Source organism: Nothoprocta perdicaria, unplaced genomic scaffold, assembly GCF_003342845.1.
Source record: "Nothoprocta perdicaria isolate Ctin4 unplaced genomic scaffold, notPer1 scaffold_1, whole genome shotgun sequence".
NCBI classification, from domain to species: Eukaryota; Metazoa; Chordata; class Aves; order Tinamiformes; family Tinamidae; genus Nothoprocta; species Nothoprocta perdicaria.
In genome coordinates, this window is record NW_020454093.1 from 9,777,678 (window position 1) to 9,797,616 (window position 19,939).

Consider the following 19,939-nt stretch of genomic DNA (forward strand, 5'->3'; position numbering starts at 1 on the left):
CAGGGCGCTTCTTATATGCATAATGTTGAGCATGAGTATTGATGTGTGTGTTAACATCCCATTGATGTTGGTAGGACAACCTGTATGCTGTTAGTCAGGCATGTGTGGGTCTTTCTCAGGGTTAGGTCATATATCCACTAAAGTCCACAAAAAGATCATGTAAAGACATTAGTACCCACAATCTTTGTGCAAGGAACTCTCCCTATAAAGTCAGTAGTCAACTTTTTCTTAAAAGTAATTCAGGACATGTAGTCACCTGATGGTCCTCTATCACAGTATTATTTCACCAAATGAGATTTACATTAAAAAATTGTTATTTTGTACAGGAAATTATGAGTTCATTTGAAAACATCAAAATGAACAATATTTTTCCTATTTTAAAATAACATTGCCATAAAATGATTTTTTTGAGTTTTATGTTACATGATTTTTGATTATTTTTGGAGGTGTTGCTCAGTTCCAGTAGTGACCTTTTCTTCCTGGACTTTCTTCCAATTGCAGATTAAGAAAATCAGAAATTGGAGTTGTTCTTGGAGTTCATCGAGCATCCATAGCTGAAAAAGAACRTTTAAGGTTATATGCTGCTTTCCTAATCCCCAATTTAGCAAATCTTCCAAGGAAAATGATACAGTGCTCCTCAAGGTATTGTGTTAGCTGCTGTTATATTATTACAAAACGAATTTTGCTGATGATCATTTTGAATGTTCTYTGATACCAAAGAGTACATTGTTTTGATAGCTTAACAGTGTCACAGAATGCTCTGCTCTTGGTAGTGCTAATCTAGATGAGGTTAAAGGGTCACTGACACTCTAAGCAGGGATGACATTTCAYGTGTATTCTGTGCTCTATAACTCCTTTTAACCCTCTCATTGTGGCAACCTCTCTGAAAATCCCAAACCCCTTTGGTCCTTCTTCTTGGACCTTTCTCCAAGTGATGTATGCAATGGAGTCTAGGTCACAGATATATCCCAAAGGAATCCCTTGTGTTGGACCAGATAAAAATCCCCACTGTATCATTGGGTGTATTTAAAGCACAAGAATTTCTTGGATAAAAAAAATGCAGTTTATTTTTTGCCTCTCAAAAGTCTCTGAGGGACTCGGCTCCAAATCTATGGTGAGACAGCATGAAGAATGAGCAGATAGTCTAGTCTAGTCAGGGATTTCTGCTTAATGCTGTGTCGTTTTGTGTCAAAGAATATGATAATCAGTAGGAGAAAGAAATTACAAGAGAAAGGAAGTTGTGTATGGCATGTGGGTCACTGAGGCAACAGCTCAACAGGGTTTTTTAGTGTACCCTTTGGATTTGTACCATCTCAATTCTTCATATCCTTTCTTGAATCTGATGTGTTGGAGCCTGCAAGAGGAATTTAGATACTCAGAAAACAATTTACTGAAAAGGGATTTGGTCRAAAGTGGCAACAAGGGAAATTCCATGTAGAGAAAAGGTAGATGTTTTTCACGGTGAGGATGGGACTTTACAATCATGTATGATAGCATGTTGTGTGGAAYCTCCATTCTTGGAGATACTCAAAACTTAACTGGAGAAGCTTTGAACAGCCTGATCTGACTTCGAAGTTAGTGGTTTTGAGCAGGTGGTTGGACTGGATGACTGCCAGAGGTCCCTTCCAACTTAAATTATTCTGTGATTCTGTAAAGCTTTTGTCAGAGCACTTACCATTTCCACTTCCACAAAAATGTTATGGTTCTGTAATTGCTCTTTGTATAATAAGCTCTGAATATTTAAACTTCACGTTATACTTGGAATACAGCAATGCAGTTCTTAAAAGCATCACATCACATATTTCCTGTTGTGTAATTCACAGCTGTAGCCTTTTGGAGATTTGATCTGTTTATACGCTCAATTTCTAGTAATCCTTCGTCTTCAGAAGTCCTGGCTTACTTAAAAGCCACATATAAAATGTCTCTGAGGACCTCTCAAATTCCAGCTATTCCAACTAACCGAGAGCAATATAACAGGTTTCATTTTGGCTACAGCTTTTATTCCAGCAAAATGTCAGAGCTGTTCCAACTGCTTTCTCGTCTTGCACCTTCTAGGCTCATACAAGTGCTCTTCAGCATGCACTGCGTCTCTGAACTTCCATGAGCACCTTTGAGCAAATACAGCACAACCACRGGTAAGACCAGGTAAAAGCACAAGCAGTGAGTGATGCATGAGAAGGTGTCCAAAGGCCAGCTTTTTGGAGGGGATGGATGTTGACATCGCAGGGAGGGCTGTTCTGCAGCTTCTGGCCACCTACCCAAGGGAAATGAGAGGGGAATTTCTTTCCCACAACATGTGGACTTTTCGTCTTTCAGGGGACCTGCTCTGCAGAGATACCAGTTCTCACTGCACCCCTGGAGCAGTCTACCACATTTGGACAGCGTTTCATCTAGAGGAGTGATAGTTTCACTGAAGAATAGTCTGATTAATCTGATCTCCTTGCTGATCAGGACTGGAAAATTCCCTGCAATTCTGTATTTTCTTAACAACCACAAAAGTGCATATGGATGGATGACTATCCAACTATCTATGCAGTAGAGGGTAAGCCAAGTGCCGGGAAAGGATTAGTGTTGACTAAAYGAGGTGACCACCAATGTCACTCACCGTTGAAACCACACACCAGGCCAGCCCTCAAGAGGTCTGTGAGGGATCCCCTTTCATGTTTCTTCCCAGTTTCCAAATACTGGCYTCTCATATCAGACCAGTTTCCTTTCCCATTCATCTTTCCCTTCGCTTAAGACTTCTTTGTGGCTTAAAGAAATCCTGCCCCAGGAGACTTTCACYAGGGCCAGGCTCTCACCAACACCTCCACTTTGCAGCCTGGACTCTGCTGAGTGTTCTCCTTCCTCCAAGGCTTGTGACTATCTCTCATTTTGCTGACATCTTCCACAGAAGAGATGTTTCCTACAGAAGATGGGAAGTGCTGGGGAGTCTAGGCACTGAGGGGGCTGGCATGTCGCAGCCTCAGCTTAGCTCTGTGCCTCAGAGCAGGTCCTGCAACCTCGCCACCATGCCCTTGTGACTGGTGTTTTGTACTTGTTTGGGCTGATAGGAAAATATATATATATATATATATATATATATATATATATATATATAAACATACCAACTCAACATCTAGTTCTTGGTACAGAGAGTGGTATTGTCTAGAGTCAACAAATTGTGTTGTGATGTCTTTTTTCTTGCAAGAACAGCGATTAATTTGGAGTGAGGATTGCAGCCACAGCTCCCCAAAGTCAAAGCCTTTCTTTTATCCCCTGGCTGCAGCACCGCTCGCTTGCCTAGTAATTGGTAACAGAAACCTTCCTTTTGGGCAACTCAGTCTGGCATCAGGAGGAAACATTTAGAGAACAGCATTTAAAAACAAACACAGCCATTAGATTGTCAAGATAATTTTCTTGGATGCTTACCAAGGAGAATTAAAGATAGACTCAGAGGACTTTTTCAAAGGCTGAGTAGGTCAATTCACCGTCAGCTGAGAAATTACAGTAAGTGTTTTGAACACGTCTGAAACATGTTTTTTAATTCTGATTCACCACTTTCAAAAGTTTATCTTTTAATCATATTAATCATTTAGTTTAATTTTATCATTCTTCATGATTCATTTATCGTGATTATCACTTAATCTCATTTTATCTGGCAGATGACTTAGATGCCATTCTTAGATCCATTCCACTAACTTCTCAATAATTAGTTTATTTATTGGATTAATTGGATTGATTAGTAATTGATCCTTAGCAGACTTCRAGTAGGTTACATTTAGTTGTAATTAAATCAAACAGGGCATAGCTTGCTTCGAAGCCTGTGAAATCAGCTGTGAAATGTGAATTCAATCAGCCACCAGTTTTACTTCATATGATTGTGTCTAAAGGCTGTACSAATGCCCACATCTTCATCACAACAAAGAACAAATCACGTTAGAAAGGTGAGCAAAAAAAGCCCATATTTTAAAGAAAGGTAAACCAGAAGCTTGCAACAACTGGCCGTTTCCAAAGGCTCAGATGTGGTTCACTACATAGCTCATGGAGTTTCACAAGGTTGACTTTTATGTGCCGTTGCTTGTAAAAGCTAAGAACCTTTGTGCTATTAACACACACTCACAAAGCCCTTGTTGCAATAAATTATTAAGCTTTTTGCAGCCACATGATATTTAAAAATAAGCAATAATTAAAACAATGACAAGATCAGTAAATGAAAAAAAAAAACATTTCTTTAATCATTCAACAGCTACTTTCATGAAAAAAGCAATATTAGTCATGAGTTGATAATTAACCATTTCAATTTAAATGACTGAATGGCATATAGTTGTTAGCTTGGGTTCTTTGGTTGTCTTTAAACCCCATAGAGAACATTGCTWATCAAGATGTCGTGCCCAGCTTTCCTGGAACATCTGCATCTCATGCGCGTAGTCAACAGAGTCAACTAGTTGGCATTGTCATAGTTGACATTGTCATAGTTGACACTGACAGAGCTATGACTACCGTCATAGTTTAAGCCACATCCCCTTGGCCCCCCTTGGTACCAGATAAAATATGAATAAAATATTAGCTCCAATAGTATGGCTTCACTCATCGAAGTCTAGGGCCGGTGCTCCCATGTCAAAGGCTGCAGTCCTGCCCTAGTGCTGGTCTTAGCAGAGCACAAGTGGTAGGTGACCATGCCAAGCCCTGGCATTAGGACATGTGGTTGGAGCACACTGGAGACCTCTAAACATGCTGCACTGGGGAGATACGGGCAAATTTTGGTTGTGGAGGATAGACTTACTTGTTTACTACTGATGCTCTATAAAATAAAAAAAAATATATATTTTTCATTTTGTAAAATAGAACAAGTCACTACAACAATGACTTGAGATCCTATTGCCCGATTTGGGGTAAAGTAGCATTTTGGGATCTGTATCAGGGAATAATTTGTGTGCCACAGCTTCAACAGCTGTTTTCTACCATAAACAATCTCTTCTTGGCTGACCTTCCCCTGAGTCGCCTTTTCAGCTACTCGATAGGCAGGATGTGTCAACCTGCATTTAACCATGRATACTCCCTGCCCATTGCCCTGTAGGGCAACCCCTGCCAAGCTGAGAGGATTTCTCATCTAGCGTGGGAGCAATCTGTASAGAACACTCAATGTTAAGCACTAACTATTTGATTTTAGTTAAATCGTCTCAGAAAGTCTGTCTTGCTGTGAACTATTGCATCTTAAAGACTCTGCTTCCTAAAGGGTCTGTTCTGTGAGGGACAGGAAGCATCTAAAATCAAGCAAGGTCGTGGGATCAAACACAGAGAAAGAGAAGGAAAAATATCGATATGGAGAACTCACATAATCGGTCTSTCAGATCCATCTTTTGGCAAATAAAGCTCCAGCCTTGTATCATTTCATCAAATTAACTTTTATTTCAGATATTTCTCTTAAAGGATTAGATTTCTGGGCATTTGATTAAATGACTGAAAACTAACATCAAGCTTTTAATCAAGCACCTGAGGTTGATCTTTGAATAACAAAGACAAGCAGTAGAACTCACCATATTTTATTTAATTCTCTCAGATGTGYTGAACTGATATAATTGCATATGAATTATCTAATTTTTGAGAAGTGCCACTTAAAGTGGCATTCATCTATTCTCACATAATTTACATACTGTTGAATATTAGTTGCAATAGGTCAATGTGTGTGTATTTACTATTTTTAAYGAGGGAAGAAAATTTCCATTTCAATTAGAAAAAATTACTTGCAGCTTTGGATTCAAAATTTGTTGCATATAATCAACGAGGTTAAAAAACAATCCTCCATTGCTTAAATCYAACTTTATGCACAAATATAACAAGTTTTAGTTAATCCCCAGTGTGCTCAGGTCTCTCTAAAGCAAGGCACAAGGCATTTTTTTTTCTGAATAAGGACACAAGATTGTGTTCTGCATTAGTAACATTGCTCAGATTATAAGAGTGCTTTACTTCTAGCTATGTAAGAAGAATGTAGAAAATACTGAGATATACGCTAAAAAAAGAGTTTTAAAAAGACTTTGAAGTGATTTGGCTTTTCCTTTTTTCTTTATTTTTCTTTTTTTAGAATCATGCCTTAATGCTAAGCTGTCTTGCAGTTTTGTTGTTTAATGAAAAACAAACTTAGCACAGGCAACACGCAGCTGTTACCCCTCACTGCTGTCTAATTAGATCTTGTTTGCAAGCATTCTTTCCCTTACTTTGAATGAAACACACACACACACAAAAGCTTTGAACTGGCTTTGGTTTCTTTGCAGCAGAAGAGATCATAACACATTGCAAACATCGTGTGAAATCGTGCCCCACTGAAATAAGTGACAAACCAGCTATTTATTCAGTGGAGTCTGTGTTCATCCACAATGTGTGCGCTTCCCCTCAAAGAAAGCTAATGAAAAATATATTCAAGTATTTGAATATACAGACATATGTCTAATGAAGCAAAGGACAAAGGAAGCGTGTGCACATGTGAAAGTCCTGTTAATTCCAAACAAATGGACCTCTTGCACAGCATGGTGCTTGATCCCGCTGAGCACATTTTTCTGGGAGACCTTGACTGCTTTGTGGGCAATGCCAAGGATATCCTAGCAGCTGGGATGCCTTGTGCATGGAAACTGAGGTGTTCGCTCAGCTCACATCCAAACCTGCTCACTGAACTGCATATCAGTTGTGTCCAGCATGGAAATGCCCATAGACCAACTGCAAAAATCTCCTTCCTGAAGAAGGCTCTGCAGCAGCTGGTGCAAAGTCTCCAAGAGGCTTCGATCCAGATAAGACATGATGGATGGAGTGGGAGGATAGTGAGCAAGAGAAAGCAGTGCGGATGGGCTGGGTGCAATTCTTCATGCACCAGGCTGCTTTTTGGGGTATTTTTTGTGGGCATAAGTATACTGTGAGAAGTGAGATGCATGAAAATGAAAGCAGAGAGAGAACACAGTTAAACCAAAAAGACAAAAATGTCAGGGTTGAAGAAAAACAGGATAATGGAGATTAAGGCTGAGGTGAAGAGACTGTGTGGCAAAGAGAGGAAGGGATGAAAACAGCCTCTTGTTCCAAGTAAAGAAAATGCATGTAGCACYGCAGATAATGCTTGTCTGCTCCCCTCAGTGCCCTTCTGCTTTCAGCCTTTGGCTGACTCTTCCCTGGAGTTTTATTACCAAGGAGATGCTGAAGTCCTCCTAGGACCTTGCCGGTATCATGTAATTATTCTGGGAATTGTTTAGATTTCAAAGAGTAAAGGGTACTTAAGGAAAGAAAGATTGATTTCTTCTTAAATAAATACAGCGATTGATAAGAATTTGAACATTTTGTATACCTAAATGATTTAGTTCAGATTGTTTTTCTTTGCCAATGGAAAGGTTCTTATCCTGATAACATCACAAAGAACACAGGGAAATATTATCTTTTGATGACACCTATCCCTGATGCAGACAAATAATAATATTTCACACATATGATCACAGAATTTCTGGTTAGCATCCTATGGAGTGTGGTAAGAGCTCAACTTTAATATCTTTGTCATTCATTACAGGAAATAGCTTCTTAGTGAAGTCTAAAGTATACATAAAACACAGCTAAAACATTTCTCAAATTTTGTAAGAGCATAACAAATTTTACTTACCTCCACATTTTCTAAAACATGCTTTGGTGGAGAAGACTAGAAATCATAGTAGTGTTTGAAGTGTAGCTGCACTCCAAAAAGTGTCTGTAGTAAAGACATATTTTTCCCCTATGTCCCATGCAGATCAAAATCTGATTGGGTTCTGAGCAAAAGGACCCTTCCAGTGATACTCTYTTCAATAAAACATAAAAATATTTTATTCCTTTTTTTTTTTTAATTCCAATTGACAGCATAGACTTCAACAATAAAGAAATTAAGGTGTATTCCTACATCAGTTAATTGTATCAAATGGAGAGATGCAAAATATCTTTCAGGTTGTGTTATCATTAACACTGAATATCCTTTGGTCAGAATATTTGCACCAGAGCATTTAAGAGCATGTAAAGAGCCATCATTCACATATTGTTTCATGTAAAGAGCCATCATTCACATAATATTTGCCTTTATTGATAAAGAAGCTGAATATTAGACAGTCATAGCAGAAAGACATTTTTAGCAGGTGCCTGAAAATCATTGCCTGTGTAAAATAGTGTAGATTTTTTTTTTCTGTATGGGAAAGGCTTTTTCCTGGGTGAACCTGAAGTGTCTTCTATCTTGACTGGCTTGTTTTAAATTACTGGGAGCAAGAGGTCTCACCAAAGAAACAGCTACTGGCAGAGCTATTGATGAGGTGGTGGGAAGTGACAGAGAAGTGTTGGTTTGGGTTGTGAGTCACAGAATCACAGAACCATTGAGGTTAGAAGGGACCTCTAGACATCATCTAGTCCAAGTCTTTGATCACAGAGTCATAGAACTTGATCTTTGAGTCTTTGGACAAGCTGAGCTTTAGAAGGTAAATTTTCTGAGCTTAGAGAAGTAAGTTTTCCAAAGAAGGGAGAATATATGTGACTTTCTTGTACTTTTAAGAAACTTTTTTTTACATGTTTCAGACAAAGTACTGAAACTTTCTGCAGATAACCCCATAATATCCCCTCATTTCTATGGCCGCTGCAGAGGTGTGCAGGTAGGTACAGACCTGCCCTATTCTGTGCAGGTCACCTTGTCTGCCTGCAGAAAGGATGTAAATACATCTTACCCTCAGCAGTAGGAAATGCCCGAAAGCATCTATTTTTACCAAGAAAATGTTGACTTGTTGCGGTACAGTCGAAACAAAGAGTAGTTAGCAACTCATTGAAAAGATACAAGAAAAGAAATCATACAAAGGGGAGTCCTTGCTGCTATCTTGCTTTCCTGATTCTTTTACTTCCTATTTCTGGCTTTTCATTTTGGACTTTGCAGCTCAGTTTCCTTTCGGTGCTTCCCTTTGAATCCTTGCTTCTCAAACAGCATTGTGCTTACAGCTTTWTGTAAAGGAAGCCTGTGGAAAGGTTGGATGGTTCAGGAATGTATGGCAACGTATTTTTAGTTTAGGGACTGCCTTTTGGAAATTAACAGCAAGGGTCATGATTTAAACCTTTTCCAATGCTTGAAGAGATATTAATGTTTTCTGCTTATACTGAAATGTTCAAAAGACTGGAAAACTACAGTGGTTCAAATGTTTAGTACAGAAAAATCAAACTGAATGATATTCTGTCCACCTGAAGAATGAAATAAGCAAGGCTGGGAATCTTGGCCTAATGAATAGCCTACTCCTCCTATGTATCAGCCACAGATTAATTATGTACCAGGAGGCATCTCATTTCATGGTGAGCTTTAAAAGATGGGGCAAACCTTTCAGATGAGTTATATGCAAGCTGGAGACCTCACGTAAACTGCTTTCTGYTTGAGAAGAGGGTTATTTGCAGAAGAACTTAGGAAAATTGTGCTCCGGTGTATCCAGCTGGGTGCACAGTTGRTCACTTCCAAAGCAATGATTGCTCAATTCATTGTGAAGTGCTAACATGAGAGTTGAAACCTTTTCTGCTTCCAGAAAGAATACCAGACATTATATATGGTGATGTAATTATGAGGTAAACTAGCACCATGGCAATTTATACTGTAAATTAAAAAGAAAAAAGTTATTGTAGCACTGATCTGATCTGATCTGCTCCAGAAAATCTTCCACATTTAAAGTGTATTTACTGTAAGCTAAATAATGGTGCCAGGTTTTCTGCTGTTGATAGCTGGAGAAGCTTCATTAACTCCCATTGCACCAATTTTCAAGGGACAGTTCAGTTCATGGCTTTACAGGACCWAGCTGTTCACTGGAAAGAAAAACGTAATGGATTCAACAGGTAAAACAACAAAGAAATATTAAAACCAGAGGGAATGAACGCTGGATTTATTTCATTACTCAATCAGTGGACAGTGTGGAAGGCCATATTTTCATTATTTCCTCCAGTGATACTCATGGATAAGCCAGACCTCTATCTGTTCATGATGTTTTCTTCCATTCCATGTATTTCTTGATCCATTGTAATAATTTACTTTGGCTTCTAGCTCCAAGCACAGAATGCAGTTTCCATTTTATTCCAAATAATATTGGCTTGTTGCTAGGGGAGTGTGCTGATTTCTTTTACGATTTCTTTTCCTCACCACATCTGCATGTAATTTTTTATTTATCATCTCCCTAGCACATTTTCCCTGTGAGAAGCTGAAGTGTGAAATACAGTCCTTTCAAATCTTGCTTGGTGTTTTAAACAAGGAGCATTTCCTAGTTATATTTATACACAAGGACTTCATGAGTGTGGTTTTACTGCCAGGTGTAAATGTCTATGAGCATATTGGGATGGATCTGTGCCCTTTTCTCTTATCTCCTCTGCCTGAGTAAGCTGGTATGAATGAACTGAGCGAGTAAAGTGGGATCTTCTCACTCCTCATTACTCTGAACCAACCTGCTGCATTAAGTAACCTGCTTCTTTGGGTTATTTCATCCTTGGAAGCAGATTTAGCCGGGGGACTGAAGGATTCCTGCCCTTAGCTGTGCTCCTGGGCATTTAGCATTTCTCCCCTATGGAGGGACTGAGCCTTGGACTTTGCAGAGGCTCCTCAGCCAGCGCAGGTTGCAGTCTGACCTCTTAGTGTAAACCAACGGCAATTTTAGATGGTGTCAATGCCAAATGAAATGAACAGTAGTTTATATCTGTCTGCTGAGCTGTGAACTCTGAGGCTGTTCTTGCAGACATTGGGTTGGGTTTTTTGGAAAACAGGCCTTTGCCACGTTGTGACTGTGATGGATCAGCGATAGCACATCCATTTCCAATTTATCTGCTCAGTAGAACCTTGCACTTTTGTTCTTCTTTGTTTTTCAGTTGAGATCTTCAATACCACACTTGACCTACTCCTTTCCCGTCCCGGAGGATGGCTGCGCTGCTGCAGGAGGTGAGGTTGTCTATGGCTGTTAGTTGCTCGCATTTCATGCCTGTCAGTAGAGCCATGCCAGCTTATACCAGTGGAGATTTCAACTCTAGTGCTGTAATTTTTCCCCTTTATATTCCCTGACTACAGTTTGGAATTACACRTAAAACCAAGTAGGTTAAGCAACTGCCAGTTGCCAACTGTGATTAAAAGAAATGTTTTTGGTGTAACTATGTACTATTTTAAGTGCATTGCATTTAAATGCATTGCCTGCAAATACTTGCCATGGTGTGGGTCTCCCTTTGGCATATGTTAAAGAGGTTTCCTATCCTGTGCTCTCCTGTCCTGCTTAGGTTCCGATATTCACATTTCTAGAAGTAAATGAACATCTTGAAATGCAACATGCAATGTATTGGTTTTCTTATGCTCTTCCCAAAAGAGATGAGCTAAATATATTGCCTGGGATCTATCCTCATGTTTAGACTCATGAAGAAGAGGCTTTCCTGGTCTCTTGCATCAGCAGCACAGCCCTTCATTTTATTTGCCAGCCTCCTGGCAGTGTCCTCGGCCTGCTGGGACAAAGGCTTCCCAAATGGCAAGGTGGCCACAGATTTAGATCTTGATTGTTCTCATTATCTTTGCTGAAAGAAACTTTTTGCATTCAGAAACATATTCGTGTTATCTTTATTCTTTCTTCCCTTTCTTGGAGATTTTTCTTTAGAGTAGAAATTTCGATCTCTGTTGGGGCTCATCTGTTTTGCTGAACTCTTACGTTGTTTGGTGTTTCTTGTCAGGGCTCTGTCAGGGTGAATAAAGCCTTAGTTGAGCGGAAAGGAAAACAGAGCCTTATTTTTTGTTTATTTACTCTGGTTTCATTCAAGAGTAGCCTAAGTGCAGCCCACAGGCTTTGATGAGTAAAGAAGTGGTGTAAACAGGAGGAGAATGGGTTCCTCTAGATGCCTGTTTGGCCTGTGCTGACAGTGCCGGTGACGGATGGGGTTTCCCCCTTTGGTTGTGAGGTCAGGGGTATCTCATGGATCATTTTCCTCAACTTCCTGCGGAAGATGCTGTTTTCTGTCTGACCTGCTTCTAGTCCTGGCAATAATCTTTGAGTGAAATGTTTAACTCACCTCCACCTAAACACTGATTAAAAAGTACCCTTTCAATGCATGCAAGAAAAGACTCTGCTAAAACATCTGAGCTCTCATGCTCGTTAAATGGCGCGATCTTTGTTCTTCAGCGTGACTGTCTGCTTCCCCTCTGAGGGCTATGCAAAGATTTCCTAAAAAATAGAAATCTTTTAGCAGTGATATGATTCAATGTGATTTTCTTCCCAGCTGTAGGAGCTGCGTTTTACAAGTAGAGCTGTTCTGTCAGCAGTGTGCCCAATGTCAGAGCAAGCCCTGTCCTGACGGGAGGTATGTAACCTACTGGGTTCTTTTTGGTTGCGTGGGTTTTTTTTTTTCCTTTCTTTTTTGTTTTCTTTTTTTCCTTTTGGCAGACGTCCTTGAGCATTTGAGACGGATGTGAGAGAGTTTTTAGTGTTCATGCAAAACAACCAACTAAACATAACAGATTACATCAGCTCGGGCTTTTCAATTCCTGGATGGCAGCAGAGTGCTAATCCAACCTTCATCCTGGATTTCACGAACTGAAGCGAGGGAGGCTGGCAGGAGCAGCGCTGCCGGATTGAGGAAGCTGACGACGGAGCAGCCTGTGGGCAACACACCGTATAAAGCTCATAAACCTGTAGGCTGATGTGCACGGCTCCCACCTTGGCTTGCGTACCGCTGCCTCCCGCCGCCGCAGGCGCCGYGCCGAGCGCCGAAACCCGCGCGTGGGGACGGAGCGCTTATCCCCGCACGACATGAAGGGCTTCCTGGTGCTCACCCTCCTGCTGCTGCCTGTGCACGCTGGAACTGCTTGGAGTGCCAAATACGCGGTGGATTGTCCCGAGCCCTGTGACAGCAACGCGTGCAAAAGTACCTTGCGCTGTAAGCGAACGGTGCTGGATGACTGTGGCTGCTGCAGGGTGTGTGCGGCTGCTCTGGGGGAGACTTGCTATCGTACGGTCTCGGGTATGGATGGTGTCAAGTGTGGTCCTGGGCTGAAGTGCCAGTTTTACACTGAGGAGGATGACTTTGGTGATGAATTTGGTATCTGCAAAGGTAACAATATTCGCTTTGCATGCACCCACTGCGGCAGTTTGACAGCAGCCTGCGTAGAGAGCTTGCCTCCTGCTTGAAGGGGCTGAAATGGGGTTTTTCTAGCTCAGCCCTTAGCCTGGGAGAAAGCAAATAATACCTGCTGATGTTAAAAGATGTTCCATGTAGGTGGGACCGTGGTAATTAATGTGAGAATATTGTTTAACCATTCATTAAAGAAATGAATGAATGAATAGAAGCTAAGATTTTTGACTGAGACTTTGGAGACACAGGCACTAGTGTTGATCCTTCCACCGATTTGGTGGGCGAGATAAGAGAGCTGCCGGACCTCCTGGGGACACAGTCCTGTTTGGTTCATTCCTGACCGTGCGATGCTCAGCGGCGGTCGGCATGTGGTCGGGCAGGCAAGGCAGGGCTCTCCTGTGTGCAGAACAGAGTAAAAGTCCCGGAGCTGACAGGGAGGGGAGCGGGGAGCCACTGCTCTCACATCACACCGGCTTTGCTGCGTGCCCCTTTACTCACAGCCCTTAAGGGCAGGTTTCGGGTGGGAGCAGTTCTCGCCTGGTTAGGAAGGCACTTCTCGTAGAGAAGGAATAAAAAGACACGGAGGTAGGAGGAAAGTTTTCAAAATTCGTGATTGCAGTGAGTTTTCCTGGGTACCACTTCAGTAAGTAGGTACCTCTGCCTCTGCATAACTTCCTTAGAAATGCAGAAATCTCAACAGTTAATTTTTAGAATTATTAATAACTTTCATTAAGGGAATGGCTTAGAGATAGATGCAGCAGAAAGCATTCCGGTTGACTCACATAGAAGACAAATTTAGTTACATTGCAATATAAATCACATAAATTCATGTGCGTATTTGAAGGTGAAACACAAAATATCCCGTTTTTTTTTCAAAGTCCAGAATTTATGCCTCAAATTCATACCTTTAAAATTCATGCCATCAGCAAAAACTCTGTTACTGAGTAAGCTGAATGGCCATCAATTTATTGAAAGTATTGCAGTGTGGAGTATCAGTTATAATTCCTTTATTATTTCCTTAGACAAATATATATTTTCACTATTCTCATAGAAATTTCTTTGCAACGGCAAGCTTAAAATGGGAAGACAGATACACTGAGGGACATAAAATCTCAATCTCTCCTAGAAGCTCTGCAGAAAATATTAAGGAAATACCAAGTAAAATCTTTTTCCCAATGAGTCAATGGACAAGCTCATTAATTTCAGTAAAGCYATATTTTGACTTTGAATTCTAAATTGATATTAGATTGAATTGATAAATTGATATATCTTCTATTTTCCACAGATTTATTTGAACTAATCTTATAGATCATTTTTATATCTTTTTTTTCTTTTTCTATCTCAGCTCTGAGTATAATCTTATGTACATATTTGAATTTTTCAGGCAAAATTTGGAGCCAATATAGTTATTTATCTAGCCATATATAGATATGATGCTGGGTCACTCATTTGTTTTAATAACTTACAAATTTGTGCTAAATCGTGAAGCAAGGATGGCTAGACTGTCTTGAACTGTGTATGACTAACCTGCTTTAAAGTTGCAGACAAATGATTGAACTCTTGTTACTCTATTTCTTACTACTGAAATGGGTAAAATATGCACAGTATTTTATTTTATTTATTTCAGAGCACTTTGCTGAGCATTACTTACTTCACATTCTTGATATTTTTATCTCAACAGTTTTAAAGGAGTGGATCAGATTATTATATTGTAGTTGTTATAATCAGGAGCTATGTTGTTATTGTCCAGAACAGACTTGGGCAAACTGATGCTCTACACTTTTATTGGGAAATTCCCTCTTCAGGTATTTCTGCCGCAGCAAGAACCTGCTCTCGAGTCCCTCACATCACAGGGAGTTACCTGAGATGGGTTTCCTGCTGCACATCTCTTGCTGGCAGCAGAGCCGGCTCTCATCCCTCGGTTTTAGCAGGTCTGCGGAGCCCTGCCGAGCCCGGGGTGATTCCGATGGGGAACCAAGCGCCGCTGGAGTCGGGCTGGTTTCCCCCAGGCTCTGCAGGGCCCCTTGCTGAGCGCCCCGAGCTCTCGCTGAGGCGACGTGGCCCCGTGTGCCAGCCCGAGGGGAGGAGGCTGCACCACAAACTGCTCTGTTTTGGCAGCATTCTGTGTCTGTTTTACCTGGGTGAACAGCAGATCAAAGAGTGCCCTTGTTTGAGACAGGGAACATAGTGAAGCTCAGCAAGGTCCTCCAGGCTGCAGGAGATGTCCCTCTGTGTCCCCAGGAAAGTCCAGGAGGATTTTCCAAAGCTTTTTGTGCCCTCTTTAGAAGGAATTCTCACCTCTGAAGGTGAGACCTTCGCTGTCTGCCATGGCAAGGTGACACTTTGCTGTGGGAGAAGCCAGCCACGTTCCCCGAGATCCAGYGGCAGATTTCTGCCTCGCTCGGCCCTGGCTTCCCGAGGCCGGATGGCCGTTTGCCACCCTGGATAGCTCCTCAGGGCTGGAGCCGGCAGGCACGGGGCGCCTATAGGAAGTGTCGTTCCTGTAAAGAGCCCGGCGGTGTCTGAACAAGCCTCACACGAGCACTCCTGAGCGCTGAGCGCAGAACGGTTGTCCCTTGATYGAACATCAGTGCTGGTCACTTAAACTAAAACCCAAGGCTTCACCAGGCACAATCTGTGATTTTAACCACTCACTCTGTGATTATGTATTTGGACATTCATGTTGTCTTTAATTTGCCTTTTAACACCACAAGCATTTCAGAGAAAGATTATCGATTGCACRTGGTAAATAACATCACATGCAGCCTATGCTGTAGAAAAAGAAAGATGTATGAAGTGTGAGGTAAAGAAAACTTAGACTTGTTAAAACTGGAAAATGCTTATAACAAAAGTTGGCATCYCCAAATCCTTTCATTTCACTGTTAAGTGTATATGCAGAGCAGCTATTGAGGGAGCGGRTAGGTGACCTGGATCACCGAGGACAGCTCTGCTATATTGCCTYCCAATGTGTCATCTTTCAGAATGTCCCTATGGCACCTATGGAATGGAGTGCAGGAAAACTTGCAATTGTCCATCTGGCATCTGCGACAGAGTCACTGGGAAGTGTTTGAAGTTTCCATTTTTTCAGCTCTCTGCTTCAAATCGACGAAAAGCAGTTTCACACCCAGGTAAGACTTCTTTGTGGGCAWGCTGCTTTCGGCAGAACCACCTTGTACGTGAGCTGTGAGCGCGTGGTCAGGACTGTGCCCGAGCGCTGTGTGCTTTGGTGGGGCTGTGCAAATAGCTATTTTTCTCATTGGCAACTCCCTTAACTTATGGCAGGGAATTAGGTGAGCTACAGCCCATGGTAAATACCGTGTGGAAAACGTAGCCAAGCGGAACGATCTGGAGCTGTTGCATGCACTAGCAATATGAGGTCAGCTGTGCAACGCGAGGATATGCTGAGACTCGTATCAGCCCGTGTAGGTGCATGGAGCTACTTTGTCTACAATAGGATTTCACCTCATGACACTTACCAGTGTTACCCAGGCAAAAAAATTACATCTTTTAACATTGAAGTCAGTGCTTATACATTTTCAGATGTCAGTGAGCTGTTTTATGGGGTGATTTCATTTAGTTATTTACCACAGTATCTCTTCTGGAATATGTACTTACATTTAAGATTATGTCTTAAGTTTGCAAAAGTTTCTTCACAAATTTTCTAAAACATGAAAGTRTGTGGAAACAATTGAATATTTGGAGGCAGAAGGAAGAGATTACAGATTTTATTTAAAGCTAAGATTGAAAGTTTTTCCTCTATGATTTTCTGCTTGGTAATAGCGAAGTACGTTTAACTGAGTAATGCTGACTCTGAACTTTAACACCAATTAAAAGAAATTTTAAACATTTTAAATAAATACCAGTGATTTCATCCTAGTATACTTTTTTTATTATTAATTTAACCCAAATCCTAGAATTGTACTTCTCCTCCAGCTGCAATTTGTTTGCCCTGTTCTGATCTTTTCCTATTATACTATCTAATGCCAGTTGCCTTAATGCAGGGGTTATCTTGCTCCCATTCTCTGTATAGAGAAGAACGGAAAGGAGCAAGCTGCTCATATCACATTAAAAATCATCTTTGGGAAAAAAAAATCAGTCTTGTTCCTTTCTGATCTTTCTCTGTGCTTATATTCTTTTCCCTTTCTATGTTTGTGTAGTACTAAGGGTGMTGAAATAACTTGAAAAAATATTGTCTTCATTTTTTTTACTGCTTCTTTACTGCTTTCTAAAAATTTTCTTTTTACTGCTTTTTACGGCTTTACTGGGTTCTATAGGTTGCAAGGTAGCCTGTTGATTAGTTCCTCCTCCATCTTCTCCCCGACAGTCCCACTCTTGAATCAAAGCTTGTGCAGACTCAGTATTTAGGTAGTTGTATGAACCCAACCAGGGGAGCTCTTCATCCTAGAGAAGCAAGTGGAACTTTTGCTATTGCCAGTGTAAAGATTACACAGAGATTTCTATCCCTGGGAGGTCATCACTGATAGCAGACCAGGAATATTTTGTATAGTATGTCATGGGATGCTCACAAACAACTGCTTTTAATAGTGGTCTTCCGTGGTAGCCATGCAATTTGGAATAGAACCTTGGCTGATTATATATAGCAACTGTGAATGCTTCCATATTTTAATGAGGTCAGTTCATGGCCCATATGTTTTAGAAAGACACTATGGCTGCAAATATCCTAGTAAATTAAGCAGTGCCAGAGAGTGTTTCTGTGTATTGCCCTTTACTGTCCATCCCCTGGACAGTGCCTGGCATGTTGGCATTGATGGTCCCAGGCCARCTGGACTTTCTTCCCAATAATTGCAGCCAAAGTTCAGGAATTAGCATGAGCCAGGGACCATTTCCAGCAGACCAACTGGATATCTCTTACCTTCTCCTGGAGGGTGATGGAACTTAAGAGCATGCATCAGGTTATTCCGTGCCAGCATCCAGGTTGTTTAATTTACTGCTGTAGGATCCACTGCTGCAGAGGTCCTGGTGAGGATGTGCTCTCTGGTCCCACGTCACTCTGGGAGTCTGAGAGCTGGAAGATGAATTCAGGTCACCTGCCTTATACTTAAACTACTAGAAAACACATCTGCTCTATGCCATGATTTCACAGATACTTTGCAACTGTATAACCAGAGATGTTCAGGTAGATTTATGTAAAACGAGTCATTAACTAATAATTTACTGAAATGTTCCCAAACTCAGGGAAGCCGTTGTGGGAAAACATTTTAGTTCTCTGATTTTTCACAAAATCTACCTTCTCTTTTTAATTTTCAGAGAACGACATGGCATCGGGGGATGGCAATTCAGTAAAAGAAGAATTTGTCAAGGGGAAGGCAATTCGTTCTCCGGTAATGAAATGGCTAAATCCTCGCTGATATTTACTCAYACTAATAAGACTTTCAAGTGACTGCATTTCTCACAGATTATTGAATATGCAACAACACACTTTAAGAACTAAGTAGGTCTATAGCATATGAAAATGTAACCTCTGAAGCCAATTGTGATTCTGTTTTTCATGAGAAAAACGTTTACTTAAAAATAGACTGTACAGTGTATATGATTTTTGATATTTTTTGATAAGTATTTGAACATAGAAATGTATTGTGGATTGCTGAATGTATAGTAATATTAAAAAGAAGAAAACAACACCACAGTTCAACCCTCCTCATTCAAATAAAGTTGAAGGCCAACTCTTGCAGCCTCAGGCCAGGAAAGCTCTCACTGAATTCAGTGGACATTTTGGGTGAGTCCAAAGCTATTGGTATGGAGCCAAAGTGAAAGAAATGCAYGTCAACAAGCCCCAGGATAGAAAGCAATGCCCCTGAGTCACACCGACAAGAATAATAATATTGTGGGAGCACAGCGGTGTGAATTAAATAAAGCAGCACTAGTTCTTAGTCATTTTCTGGGTTGTGAAGGTTTGGTTACAGTTCATAGGAGAAAACTATGCCTTTTTCAGGGAGAAAACACCTATCGTTTAAGTTTATATGTTGTGAATAACTCAACTGAGACATTGTAAAAATATATTGTATTAGGTAGATATCTAATGTTAAATTCTGTATAGAGAAACAGATTTTTGGTAAATTATGCAGATTTGTAGAGGAGCGCCTGAAGCCGCAGAAGTTGCTTAGTATTATTTAAATGTATATGTCTCTATAAAATAGATATATTGGTGCCCTTATGGTGGTGTTTGCATTTCATGAGGAGAAGTGGGTCTGARGCCAGAGGGCAGCGAATGGCCCTTCCGTCTTGCCTGCTGGCTGCAGGTTTATGATGGAGTTTATCTGACCATGTGTAGATGAGACACAGACTCACAGTTAGAGGGCAGGTAGAGCAGCCAGGGCTGAGAGGAGCCGGGTGCCCCTTCCATCATTTCTTAGTAGAAGGAACAAGCAGTCCTGTTCCAGCCACCAGCATGACCTGCTGCGCTAGGGAGTTATAGGAATCAGCAGTCCCTCTTTCAGTTTTCATTTGAAACCTAAAAATCCTCCCTCTGRTGGGTTTATTAATATGCTTGGGAACAATCAGATCCTCAGATACTGGAAGTTAATGTAGTGGCACTGGAGTAAGCCTGGACTGCATGTGACTGGGAACCTCCTCATGGTGCAGAGCAGCCTCATTGGACACGCAGCCCTATTTCCTCTGAAATCMGTGTGAAGGTTGACAGCGATGCAGGGAACATGAGAAACTCCAAAASCTTTCAAAAGTCCAAATCCCGATCCAAAGCCAAGTTAGTGGCTTTAGATTATTTTCACCCATGGAGGACGTACTGGTACTTGGAACGCACTGTTAGAATAAAAAGAAAATGACAGGAGTCATGTAAGTCTGGCACTGTGGGTTTTCTGGCTACAATAATCAAAGAAAA

At 41.0% G+C, this 19,939-nt stretch overlaps 1 protein-coding gene and 1 long non-coding RNA gene across 4 annotated transcripts; both read left to right on the plus strand.

The window, feature by feature from the left end:
- The first annotated feature begins 523 nt into the window (after positions 1 to 523).
- Positions 524 to 10,880, plus strand: LOC112946170. Its single transcript, XR_003249168.1, has 4 exons — positions 524 to 642; positions 2,056 to 2,135; positions 2,317 to 2,542; positions 10,846 to 10,880. It is a non-coding gene; the product is annotated as an uncharacterized LOC112946170 (long non-coding RNA).
- A 1,878-nt stretch (positions 10,881 to 12,758) lies between these two features.
- Positions 12,759 to 18,808, plus strand: ESM1 (endothelial cell specific molecule 1). Of its 3 annotated transcripts, XM_026037854.1 has the most exons (4): positions 12,759 to 13,059; positions 16,062 to 16,192; positions 17,532 to 17,550; positions 18,349 to 18,808. In XM_026037854.1, the coding sequence occupies exons 1-4, from the start codon at positions 12,759 to 12,761 to the stop codon at positions 18,447 to 18,449; spliced, it is 552 nt and encodes a 183-aa protein (XP_025893639.1). In that variant the 3' UTR covers positions 18,450 to 18,808. The 3 variants fall into 3 exon arrangements, with proteins under 3 accessions (XP_025893639.1, XP_025893633.1, XP_025893647.1); XM_026037848.1 differs by lacking the exon at positions 17,532 to 17,550 and having other exon boundaries at positions 16,062 to 16,208; XM_026037862.1 differs by lacking the exons at positions 16,062 to 16,192; positions 17,532 to 17,550.
- Positions 18,809 to 19,939: the final 1,131 nt, after the last annotated feature.

Coding starts and splice junctions, on each gene's coding strand:
- ESM1 (XM_026037854.1), top strand. CDS start 12,759: ATGAAGGGCTTCCTGGTGCTCACCCTCCTGCTGCTGCCTGTGCACGCT. Junction 13,060..16,061: donor TGAATTTGGTATCTGCAAAG/GTAACAATATTC, acceptor GTCATCTTTCAG/AATGTCCCTATGGCACCTAT.